The 12,709-nt window shown below is 40.2% G+C and overlaps 1 protein-coding gene across 3 annotated transcripts; it reads right to left on the bottom strand.

Annotated features, from left to right (window-relative positions):
* Nucleotides 1–270: 270 nt before the first annotated feature.
* On the bottom strand, nucleotides 271–9,123 carry LOC138105072 (endogenous retrovirus group 3 member 1 Env polyprotein-like). 3 transcript variants are annotated; one of them, XM_069004679.1, is made up of 2 exons: nucleotides 8,961–9,123; nucleotides 271–2,400 (listed from the first exon to the last, which is right to left on the bottom strand). In XM_069004679.1, the coding sequence occupies exon 2, from the start codon at nucleotides 2,296–2,298 to the stop codon at nucleotides 286–288; it is 2,013 nt and encodes a 670-aa protein (XP_068860780.1). In that variant the 5' UTR covers nucleotides 2,299–2,400; nucleotides 8,961–9,123; the 3' UTR covers nucleotides 271–285. The 3 variants fall into 3 exon arrangements, 2 of the variants coding, with proteins under 2 accessions (XP_068860780.1, XP_068860779.1); XM_069004678.1 differs by lacking the exon at nucleotides 8,961–9,123 and adding an exon at nucleotides 3,779–4,022; XR_011148371.1 differs by lacking the exon at nucleotides 271–2,400 and adding an exon at nucleotides 5,621–5,700.
* Between the last annotated feature and the right edge of the window lie 3,586 nt (nucleotides 9,124–12,709).

The following is a 12,709-nucleotide window of genomic DNA, read 5'->3' as shown; positions in this document are numbered from 1 at the left end:
AACTGGGGTTTTTTAAAATCTGCCTTGAAACCAAGATACAAGTAAAACATAAAAATACATCCAACACATCTTAAAACACTTGTAAAGGTATACAGTAAACACAGGAAGACCATAAAAACTTGATTAGTGTACCTGGACTGATGGATTGATTTTAACATTCAATTTAAAAATATTAAGCTCAAATTAATTAAAGCACTTAATATGCAAAGACCAAGCACAAATAGGGATTTCATGTATGACAAGTCCCCCCTTTTTCTCTTATGTTCACATCTTTGGTCTTTGCATTTAAGTGGAGGTGGATAACTCTTCAGGGATAGATTCCAGCTCTTTAAAACTGTCCCACACTTGCTGGGCAATTTTTCTCTCCTTTCTAGTTTTCTTATTGTTACTATTATTGACATGCATAATCTTTTGAGCGAATGGTGGACGCTGCTGTTGTCCTTGAAGATCCTGGATCAGTGGCATGCCTTGGACGACAGTGGTGATTAGACGGATGAAGCAAGGGATTAAACAAGGGAGAAAAATAAGTCCTGTAAGGGAAAGTCCAACAATAATTAAAGCTTTCTTCCACCATTGTCCTTGGAAAATATTTTCCCACCATTCAGAAGTGATCAAGGGCTGCCATTTCTGCACTGGAACATGGGCTAGTTTCCTGATGTTTTGGGTAATCTTGGTGATGGCTTCGCCGTGATCATCAATATGGATGCAGCAGTCTGAGGTGTTAAACTTGCCGCATACTCCACCTTCTTCAGCTAGTAAATAGTCCAATGCCAGCCTATTTTGGTACACGGCTGCTCGAGTTTGCCCTTGCTGTGTGTTAAGTAGTTCAAGAGCAAGAGAGGTCTCATTAGTGATTACCTCAATTAGTGCTTGCAGTCTGATGATCCGGTTTAGCATGTAGATGGGAGTTCGGTACCCCCAGCTCCCATCCTGTGCCCATGTTGCAGGTCCATAAGTCTCTAGGATCCTCTCAGCTGGCCACTCTTCTTCTCCCCATCTCTGGGTCCCTCCTATTACATGTCTCTTAGTACGGAAAAGTTCATCATAAAGGGAGATTCCAAGGTGGGCTCCAGCGTTTTCAGCAAGTAGGAAGAAGTTTGGTTGAATGGCTCCAAGAGTGCAGCTCCCTTTCCAGCGAGGTGGTAAGTTGGAATAAGCTCGGTTACCACAGATCCAGTAGAGGTCTTGTGGTGCTTCCCAGAAGTGGGGTTGTATACTTGCTGCTGTAATCCAGTACTTGGAAATTTGTGGCAGGACAGAATATGGATTTCCTTGATCCCAGCACTGCCAGAGTTTTTTAACAGGATTCAAAATGCAGTTTTTGTTTTTAACCTTTTCTGCAGACCAGAATACATTTGGTTCTTGAGGTATCCACCAATGTTTTTGCCCATCAGTTACCAGGTACCTTTTGCATATTGTCTCACCAACTTCTTCTAAAAATTTTCTTCCTTTCCTCCAGATGCATTCTTCTCCAATAACAGTATTGCTTAGCAGCCAGGTTTCATTGTCATGTCGGGTTGTGGGGGAGAGATTACTCAGTCGGAGTAAATCGGGGGGTCCAAGACTGACTCCCCGCCAAGGCCAACTCTCCGATTCTAAAGTTCCTCCGCACACCCAGCAATTTGTTAAATTTAGCTGTTGTCCAATCCTTTCTGCCAGGTCAATAAACAAGTTTTTCCTTGACATCAAAGGATTGTTTTCTTTTTGTTTTTCCTTTTCTTCTATGACCACCTCTTGGATCAGGTCAGTGTCATAGGTCTTTCTTTTTAACAAATCTTCTGTCTTGGTTATGTATCTAAAATTGAAACAGAGCCAATCATCTTGGGAGGGGCACTCTCCCTTCTGCTTATGTATTTGGGTGCCAATGTTTTTGCCAATCCAGTACTTGTGACCTTTTTCTGAGCAGATACTCAACCTTGTTATGTTATAACAAGATGGATTAACATAAGTATGTGCTCGGAAAAAGTGTCGAATTTGAAATGAGCCTCCTTCTGCCTGGTACACAGTCTTGTAACATCTGTTACAGCGGCTGTCGGCTGCTTGTGTAAAGGGAGGCCAGAGGACCCAGAGACAGATGACACTTAGTAGCAGGATGTTGCTCACTTTCCCCTTTTGGCATACCCGAGAGGAGCTGTCAGCATTTGGGTTGCCTCTGCTGGTGGGGGTTGTCATCTTTGCTTCTTTCGTCCTTTCTTTAGGCATCTCACCTTCAGATGGTTCTTCAGTGACCTCAGGCTTCTGGAAACTCATGGTTATTTTAGGGTTGGCCTTGTCAAAGATTAGAGTTATCGTGCCCATAATTTTGGAGTCTGATTGGACTGTTATTGGAAGAGAATGCTGGCTTCAAATGGAGCCTTACTATACAGTTGATGTGACAATATGGTTGTGTGAAGGCAGAATCTGTAAAAGGGAGTAACAAAGAACAGAATTAACAGCAAAATATTTTCAACTTAGTTTAACAACTTGTAGCTAGCACTTATTACTGAGGTATAACTGGGGAAGAACTGGGAGTACAGGATTTTATTAACTTGGAGTGAGGGATGCTGAGTGGAGCTTTCAAACAGGGTGTTTAGTTTGATGGTTTGTCTGGAGGTTTCTTCTCTTCAATTGGTGGTGCCACCGGACCCTTCACCCTCTTGACATGCGTCCAGCCCTTCTCAAATGTCCGGACAGCTGTTTCAGTGGTTAGCTGGACCTGAAATGGACCTTCCCAGGATGGGGTTAATGACTTTTCTTTCCAGGATTTTATTAACACCCAGTCACCTGGATTGATGTGATGTAGATTAAAATCAAGTGGCGGAGTTTGTGGTAGAAAACCTCTTTCCCTTAGCAACTCTAGATTTTTGGCAATTATCTGTACATATTGTTGTACATTGGTGTTTCCACACTCTTTCACATTCAATTCTTGTGGTGTAGCAAGGTAGGGTAATCCATACAACATCTCATATGGTGAACAACCCAAATCAGATCTTGGCTGTGTCCTGATTCTAAGAAGAGCAAGTGGAAGGCATTTTACCCAGGTCCATTTTGTTTCCAGCATTAATTTTGTGAGGGTGTTCTTGATTGTCTGGTTCATCCGTTCCACTCTCCCAGAGCTCTGTGGATGCCACGGGGTGTGTAATCTCCAATTTGTTCCTAATTGCTGAGCCAATTGTTGTACAATTTGGGAGGTAAAATGAGTACCTCGATCTGAATCTATGCGGTGGACTATCCCATAACGGGGGATAATTTGCTCGAGGATCACCTTACTCACTGTCTGGGCTGTTGCATTGACAGTTGGAATAGCTTCCACCCAGTGGGTAAGGTGATCAACGATTACCAACAGGTATTTCCACCTCTGGACAGGAGGCATTTCTGTAAAGTCAATTTGAATGTTTTGGAAAGGTCTGATTGCTAATTCAATTCCTCCGCCCGTGTTCTTTTTCATTACCTTTTTGTTAACTTTTTGACAGATTACACAGTCCCGGGTTATTTGGTTGGCTATTTCATAAACACCAGTGCATCCAAAGGTTCTGAGATAGTGATCCGCTAGAGCCTTTGAACCCCAATGATTGCTTTGGTGGATATTTTGTAGAATTTCTCGGGTTAAATTTTTGTTTAAAATTTGGCGTTTATCTGGTAAATACCAGCGGCCTTGAGAATCCTCATTGGCACCAATTAAAACTAATTTCTGTTTTTCCTGATCAGTAAAAATGGGCGTGGGTAAAATGTTAGTTTGTGGAATAGTGTCAGATGTGGTGGTGTTAGTTGGAAGTTGGTTTACTTCCATCACTTTTACCTCTTCTTCCACTGCTGCTTCTTTTGCTGCCAAGTCTGCTAGGTTGTTCCCTCGAGCTTCTTTTGTGGTTCCCGATTGATGACCTGGAATATGCACCACTGAGATCACCTGAGGCAGTTGCAGTGCTTTTAGAATTTTTAGGATCAATTCCTTATGTAGGATATCTTTCCCTTTGGTGTTTAGGAACCCCCTTTCGGACCAGATTTTTCCAAAGGTGTGGACTACGCCATAAGCGTATCTGGAGTCAGTGTAAATGGTCCCGATGCTTCCTGCTAGTCGGTGGAGTGCTTTTTCTAGGGCATAGAGCTCACAGACCTGAGCTGACCAGGTTGGTGGCAATCTGCCCTTTTCTAGCACACACATTTGGTGTCCATCGACCACTGAATAGCCAGAGCATCGCTTTCCATCCACCACTCGAGATGACCCGTCAATGAAGAGGATTTCCCCTTCATTGAGGGGACAGTCCACCAGGTCCTCTCTGACTTTTGTTTGGATGTCAATTATCTCAATGCAATTGTGTTCAATTTCTTTTTCTGATGGGGTCCCATAAAGAAATTGAGCTGGATTTTGGTGTGTACACACAACTAACCTCAGGTGGTCTGAGTGCATGAGAATGGCTTCATATTTGACTATTCTTGGGTCAGTTAACCACTCTGCAGCCCTGTGAGCTAAAATGGTTTTGATTGAGTGTGGTGTATGCACTGTCAAGTCTCCACCAAAAATGAGTTTTTGACTCTCCGAGACCAGAACGGCTGCTGCGGCGATGGACTGGATGCAGACGGGCCATCCTCTGGACACTGGATCCAGTAATTTGGAAAGAAAAGCAACCGGCTTCCTGACTCCTCCCCACTCCTGGGTCAAGACGCCATAGGCAACTCCCTTCTCCACATTAACAAATAGATCGAAGGGTTTTTCTAGTGAAGGAAGGCTTAAAACAGGTGCTTTTGTTAATTTCTCTTTCAGATTTTGTAATTTTTGTGTATCTGAATTAGTCCAATTAAAAGGTTCTTCTTCTATTAGTTTTTCATATAAAAATTTGGCAGATTGTGAATACTGATCAATCCACAGTCTGCAGTATCCAAATAGGCCTAATAATTGCCGGATTTCTCGTTTTGAAGTTGGAGGTGGTAGATTTAGGATTCCTTCTACTCTTTCAGCACTGAGTTTTTTTGTGCCATGGCCAATTAGATGTCCCAAATACTTCACCTCCTGTAGCACAAATTGTAATTTAGGTTTTGACACCCTCAGCCCGTTCCTCCCTAGAAAATTCAGTAACTGAATTGTAGCAGTTCTTACCATAGACTCCTGTTCCCCAGAGAGGAGCAGGTCGTCTACGTACTGAGTTACCTGAATCCCTTCGGATGGAGAAAAGGAACTTAGCAAATCTTCTAGCGCTTGGCCAAAGAGTGTGGGTGCCTCGGTGTACCCTTGAGGCAGGCGAGTCCAGCGCAGCTGCTGCCTCCGTCCAGTGTCTGGATCCTCCCAGGTAAATGCAAAGATGTCTCTGCAATGAGAATCTAGAGGACATGACCAGAAAGCATCTTTAAGGTCAATAACAGAGAACCAGGCATGTGCTGGGGGTACCCGACTCAGGAGTGTATAGGGGTCCTGCACCAGTGGGTACCTGGTTTGGACTCTCTTATTGACCTCACGCAGATCTTGTACAAGCCGGAATGACTTATCTGGTTTCTGGACAGCCAAAATTGGAGTGTTGTAACTGGATTTGCAGGTCTCAAGAATTCCATCTTGTAATAAGTCCATGATAACAGGCTTCAGGCCCTTTCTTTTGTCCTTGGAGAGGGGATATTGTGGTACACGTACTGGCTGGCTATTTGGGAGCAACTCAATTGTTAGAGGTGTGATGTCCATTTTTCCCCGGTTGCCAGGTTTGGCCCACACTACCGGGTCAATGTGTTGCTCATCTACTAAAGATAAAACAAACAATTTAGTGGTCATTTTTCCACCCTGCGGTACCACCCCAACCCTCAGAGGTATTTGGAAGTCACGTCCTAAAAGATTGATCCCAGCTTGAGGTAGGTATAGCACATCCCCTGTATGGGTACGTCCTTGTATGGAAAGGATTACATTTTTAATTACAGGAACAGCAAAGCTTTCACCATTAGCACCATATATATCTAATGTATCTTGAGAAATAAAACATCCTGGAGGTGTTTTAGTGACACAGGTTCTTTCAGCACCTGTGTCCACTAAAAACTCCACTTGTTGTCTCTGGGGTCCAGCTTCTAATTTTATCAAGGGCTCTTTAAGATGTTTTTGCCCCAGAGAATAAAGCCCCTGACCCCTTCAGTTGTTCAAAATTTGTCCCTCCATTTGAAGGACTCCTTGATCTCTCTGCTTTTTAAAACAGTACCACTGCCCGTGGCCTGGTTTATTACAGTATGTGCAAATTAACCTCTCAGGTCTTTGAACAATTGGGGTAGATTGTTTATTGCAAACACAAACCTGTGGCTGTTGCTGAGAGCAGATTTGGGTTTGCTGTTGTGGGATGCCCCTTTGGGAAGTTCTTTGTGTAGGAGGGTTGTGGATTGGAGCATTAGTACTGTTATTCATTATTCGGCTTTTAGCCTTCATCCTCTCTTCATCCCTCCTAACAAAGACTTTTTGGGCTTCCTCCAGTAATTCATCTAGTTCCCTCTCTGGCCATTTTTCCAATTTTTCCAATTTTTTCCTGATGTCAGGCCAGGAGTGAAGCACAAAATGTACCTTTAGCATAGTTTTGCCTCCCTCACTGTCTAAGTCAATGACAGAATAAAGTTGAATGTTATTCCTTAACCGAGCCATCCAAGCTGTTGGGGACTCATCCTTTTCCTGTTCCCCACAAAATGCTTTTTTCATATTATTAACTCGAGGAACAGCTTCTCTAATCCCTTTTATAATTAAATTTCTGTAGTCTTTCATGTTCCTCCTGCCCTCTTCTGAATTTGGGTTCCATTCAGGGTCTGTCAGTGGTAATTTTTGTTCTCCAATTGGGCCTTGATTAGAATTATTTTCTCTGTCCCAGACTGTCACTCCTGCAGCTCTAATCAATTTTCTTTCCTCAATGGTGAATAAGGAGTGAAGGATGGATTGTATCTCTCCCCAATTATAAATATTAGGGCCGAGGAATTGATCAAATTGGTCAGCTAGACCAATGGGATCAGCCATCAGGCTTTTCATTTCTTTTTTAAATTCCCGTACCTCAGATGAAGCTAGAGGTACAACTACATAACCAATTCCTCCTTGAGCATTTCCCATGGGTACCTCCCTAAGAGGTAGAATTTTAGACTCATGGGGAGTGCTAAGGCAGGTGGGACAGTCAGGTGTTTTAAATGATTTCTTTCTAGTGCAAGATGCTGGGCCATCTTGGCTAGAAGAAATCCTTTGTTTGGTTGTCTTTTTGTGAGAGCAGGAAGGAACAGAATTTTCTTTTTCACTTTCATTCTCATTTTCTGAGTCCCTTTCGATTGGGTGGCTTGATGAAGGAAGGACCCTTTCTTGTTCAATTTGGACCCTCCTTTCTGGAGGAGTTACTGGAGGAAGGTAGTCTAGGGGGTCCCACTTTGGTTTATTTAATTTAGGTTTTTGTTTTTCTTTCTGTTTGTGTTCTTCTGCAATGGAAAAAATTTGGTTTGAATTTTTATTAAGTCCAATTGAATTAGATTTAGTTTCCTCTTCCAATTCTATTTTTTTGCTTTGGTCCTCATTTTGTTTTTGCCAATAATTTAACCAAATTTTAGCATAGTCTAATTCATCAGAATGTTTTGGAGCTTTGTAATGTACATAAGAATGCAAAGCCTCACAAAGCCATTTTTCAGAAGACCCATACTTGGGCCATCTGAGCCCATCTTTGTTAATTTTATGTTTTGGCCACTTAAAAACACAGTACCTAATCATTTGACACTGGTCTTTTTCTTTAGTTAAAAGATTTTCTTCCCACTTTAGGAGCATTTGCCCTAACGGACTGTCTGGGAAGATTTTGTATTTCTTCATTAGGTCTTTCTTTTTGCTATTCGCTTGTCCCATTTTGTTACTGGGAAGCAAACAAGTAGCTAGTGCAGAAGAAAAATTTTTTTTTTTTTTTTTTTTCTTAATTAAATAAACCAAAGTATTGTATTATATAAAACAATTAAAATATTGCATAAGGAAATAATATTACAAAATAACCTAGATTCAATACACTATCACAATAAAAAGAATGATAATAAAGTTATAAGCATAAAATACAATACAACTAATGTAGAGAAGAGCAAGCAGGGTTAGTAGATATATAAGGGAATGAATGATGGCGAATCTGTGGGAAAAAAATTAAATATGGCAGGCTGGTGAGAAACAAATATGTTGTAAGAAAAATTAATTTTAATTATAAAAAGAATAATTAGTGAATATTTAAATTGGTTAAAGTATAACTGAAATTTAGATAGTTTTATACATATATACTTAAAATTTAAGAAACAAGAGTTGTCTTTATTAGCAAAGGAGAGATAAATTTAAAATATTTATAACCAAATTAAAGGAAAAAGATTATAATGAATAACACAAACAGTCAAAGTAGTGTCTTATGATTAAAGCAGATAAAGCAAATTACAACTACAATCCAATAACCCAAACACTCCAAACTAACAGGAAGTATAAAGGTGCTAGATAGCACTGACCACAAGAGTGCAGCTAAAACAAGTTCACACATGCACTTAAAACGGCAAAGGGGTGCAGTTCAAATTAAAAGGACACAAAATGGCGGCCGACCACGTGGCGGCCCGAAATTTCAAAATGGCGGCCAACCACGCGGCAGCCCGAAATTTCAAAATGGCCGCCGACCACGCGGCGAAAAGAAAAAGAGAGGGGTTTAAAATGAGGTTTCTCCTCAGTTCTAGACCCGAGGAGACTGAGACACTAATAAAAATGAATTTGGGGCTGCGCACACCCCTAAAACGTGGAAACCTCCCCCCAGAAAGGCTGATCACCACACTCGATCTTCCCCTCTGTGTCTCTAAAGGGGTGATCCCTCGTGGTGCCCTTAAAAATGAACCCTTTCAAGCACACTCACACACACACTGGGGGCGGCCAACCCCCCCACACACTCTCTCACAAAAGGAATTCCACTCGGAGGTTCCCCAAAAACTAATAGCCCTTAAAAAGGGTAAGTCCCTAACTAAGTTCCCTTTAAGAAGGGTTCAAGCCTTACCACAAGTCTTTCTCCACCGGAGGTGTCCTTTCTCTGCTGCAGTAATCCTTGTGGGAGCCCAGAAAATCCAAGGAGAAAAAAAACCAAAAAACCAAAAAAATCGCAAAAATTCAAAAATAGTAAAATTAACCAAAATACCTGGATTTTAGGGCAAAAATAGGCTCCCGGACGAGTCCCCAAAAGAGTTGTGAGGAATGAGACAACTCTTTGTAGAAATTAAAACAATTTATTAAAACAGAAAAAAATTGAAAAATTGCAAAAAAACTAACAAAATATAAAAATTTGGGATCCAGATGGCTCGAGAGATATGCCCCAGGAGCGCAGGGATTCAGGAACTTTAGGCTTAAGACAGCTCTGAACCTCAGGTAGAGAAAAAAAATAAACTTGCAGTTTAGGCTGGTCAAAAAGAAATCTATTTCTAAAAGCCCCTAGAAAGGGGTAGGCTTCTCCAGCACTGCCTTAGCAAGCTGGAGAGGATGGGAGAATGAGACAGAGCACGTGTCTTTTTCTTCCTTTTATAGCTTTTGCTCCGCCCACAGTCCGCCCACAGCCCACCCACAGTCCACCCCCCTGGTTCAAGGCGGTTGGTGTTTTCCCCTTGACAGACCACCTCTGTCCACCAATGGCTCCTCCTGGTCAGAGGGGTGATATCAGTTGAGATAAGGGTCATGTGCTTATGGGGGGCTGGGCTGTTTGTTGCAACTGGGGTTTTTTAAAATCTGCCTTGAAACCAAGATACAAGTAAAACATAAAAATACATCCAACACATCTTAAAACACTTGTAAAGGTATACAGTAAACACAGGAAGACCATAAAAACTTGATTAGTGTACCTGGACTGATGGATTGATTTTAACATTCAATTTAAAAATATTAAGCTCAAATTAATTAAAGCACTTAATATGCAAAGACCAAGCACAAATAGGGATTTCATGTATGACACTCCGGATACTCTATGATTCAATAAAAAAAATCTACCATTTTTGACCCTTTAATTCAAATCACTTTTTTAGATGCTTTATTTTATTTTTCATTTTATTAGGTGTTATATTGTATAGATGGATACCTGAAATCTAGAGCTCATGTTTATGGCAATCTTTTTTATGGCAACGTTGTTGACTGGATATAAAACACAGATAACCATCACCTATTTAGTAAAATAATATTTTCTTGAATAGATCTTAAATTCTACATTCAAATTCTATTGGGAAGAAAATGAAAGGACCTCGCTTTTCTGATTTATTCTGAATTGATTTAAAAGAAATATTTCAAATTTTCAAATAATGATGTGAGATAGAGAGTTGTAACTAACCCTTGTGATGTAAGTACAGATAAATCCAACTATCTATTGTAACATTCTTCTGTAATTATTCTACTCTAAATTTATTTTGTGCCCACACATGTCCTACAGATGATCCAAGAGCACCAGATTCATGGTCAAATTTACAAGGCCAGTACAACATGTGTGCAGTGGTGAGGTTTCATGTGGTAGTGCCACTACCGTGCTACCCTTATTCTTGCTCTTGTGGTGTAAAAATAATACACACTTTGAAAAAGGTATCTCTGAAGTGTTATTGACCACAGAGTTTTCCATAATATCTTCTCTCATCTTGGCTTTAGAGACTCTGGCTAGGATAATGCTGTCTTCCAAAACAGCGATGAAAACACCTGGCAGATTATTTGTAATTCTAATCAGTTTTTAAACTATTGGCCTTCATTACACAGCCCACAGAGTGCTTGTGGCCCACAACATGTATAATTGTAACCCACCATAAATTAGGAGCTTGGCCTCTATAATTTAGTGTTGCAGAAGCTATTGTTTATCCAAAAGAACATTGTTCTTGTGAAAAGATGAGTTACTTCTAATATGTATACTAATTACTGAAAATTATTGTATGACAATTGGACGTCCTTAGCCAGTCATAACAAAGAAATACTGTCAACTTGTCAGCTCATAAACCTACTCCTTGGAGCTAAAGCACTGGCAGAAAGGAAGCTTATGTTCTGAATAGGGGCTGAGTTTCTCTCAAGCTGTATTTTACTATTCTGTTTCAGTTCCCTTTTCTCATCTGGTGCATTGTGTAGGAAAATGAGAACTTCTGCTAATTTTAAATTATTGGTATAATTGTATTGAGTAAATGCTTGAAGATAATAGTTACTGTAATTTATTTCTCTTACAAGCACTATCAGGAAGAATTGAAAAGATTGTCAGCTGTCTCTAATGGCAAATTTTAGAGATTTCTCAGGTTTCATGAATCTCCCTAGCAGCAGAAGATATTTTCAGCTGCAATGGGAATAATTATTAAATACTTCTGCTTTAAGTATGTGTGCATGACCACTCTGTGCTATCACAAATGTGATGAATTACTTCAGAGCACAGATCTGACGTACTTCTTGTGATTGATATCAGTCAGGTAGGAGTTTTTGTACTGCATGTCTTACAGATTTGCATATGCAATTAGGAAAAAATATCAATTTTTAAATTGAAATTAAAATACTTCCAGTGTGATGTACAAGGAGTAGCAAAGCTGATTTTTGTCTTCAGCAAAGCGCCTGGAAGGCTTAAGAGGGAATGAGAATCATGTTTAATTTTTGAAAGCTGAATTATGACTTCATTGCTCAGTTTTAAATTGTGCCATTTCTTTACTACATTAATGCAGTGATGGCCAATATAAGAGAGAGAGTGAGTCAATTGTAGGGAAGGATGTGGCATTCCCAGCAGGTTATGTCCCTAACTATATTAATTTGTGAATGATATACAGAATGCCTGTTGTATCATTGCATGTTCAGCAGCCATGGGGTATGAGGCCTCTGACTTTTGGCCACCATAGATGCCTTTCTGGTGATGAGTTATGACACTGACAGTGAGGCTGCAGCCATCAGGTCCCTCCACGTCTTCTCCATTCCCACTGTTAAGGACCATGGGAAGCAAGTGTCAGAAAGGTGTCATATTGCCAGAGTAGTGCTAAAACATCTTCACAGTTAAGGAGGAGGGTGAGACTCCCCAGGCTTAAAATCATATACTCATCCAGGTTTGGATTGACCTCAGAAGGTCTACAGTCCAATCTCCTCCTCAAAAGACGTCATCACTGAATTCAAGCTAATTCTTCTCTGTGGGCCTTAGGGGGGCTTTTTTCTACATCGTTATGAATGTCAATTTTTATGTCTTAAAAACTCCAGCCTTCCTTTCTCCTATGCCACAGGGCAGTGTGCCTTGGGTAGCATTGAATATAAAACCCCAAGGGCCTTGACTGGATTGGTTAGGTTTTGTTACTTATGTTGTCATGTATCTGATTGATTTGGGAGAGCTGAAAACTTTACTTAATTTAGAGTAGCATTGATATTTTGAAGGCTTACTTCAGGATTATAGAGGTACTTGTGTATTATGCCGTGTTCAAGTCCAAATAAATAAAATTAAAATAATGAGTTCCTGATTATGTAGTTGGTTTTTTGATTGTTTATTTGTTTATGTTTTCTTATTGCTTGGTAAAGTTAAAGGGTATAACTAGTATGAGTCTGCAAGTGTTTTCACAATTTAAAATTTAATTTTTTTTCCTGACTTAATAAACAGTAATGTTAACTTTCTGAGGTTTTGGGTGTATTGTTTGGTATTTAAAATAATTAGTATTTTGCATTAGCCTTATAGACGACAGATATGTAAAGTAAGACAAACTTGGGAAAGCAAAATAAAATCACAAATAACATTTAGTGGGAAAACCATGAAGGGGAATTGTCTTTAATTAGTTCACA

The sequence above is a fragment of the Aphelocoma coerulescens genome, chromosome 2, assembly GCF_041296385.1.
Source record: "Aphelocoma coerulescens isolate FSJ_1873_10779 chromosome 2, UR_Acoe_1.0, whole genome shotgun sequence".
Taxonomy (NCBI): Eukaryota; Metazoa; Chordata; class Aves; order Passeriformes; family Corvidae; genus Aphelocoma; species Aphelocoma coerulescens.
Note: the sequence above shows the minus strand (reverse complement) of the source record. Positions and strands in the feature narration are given on the sequence as shown.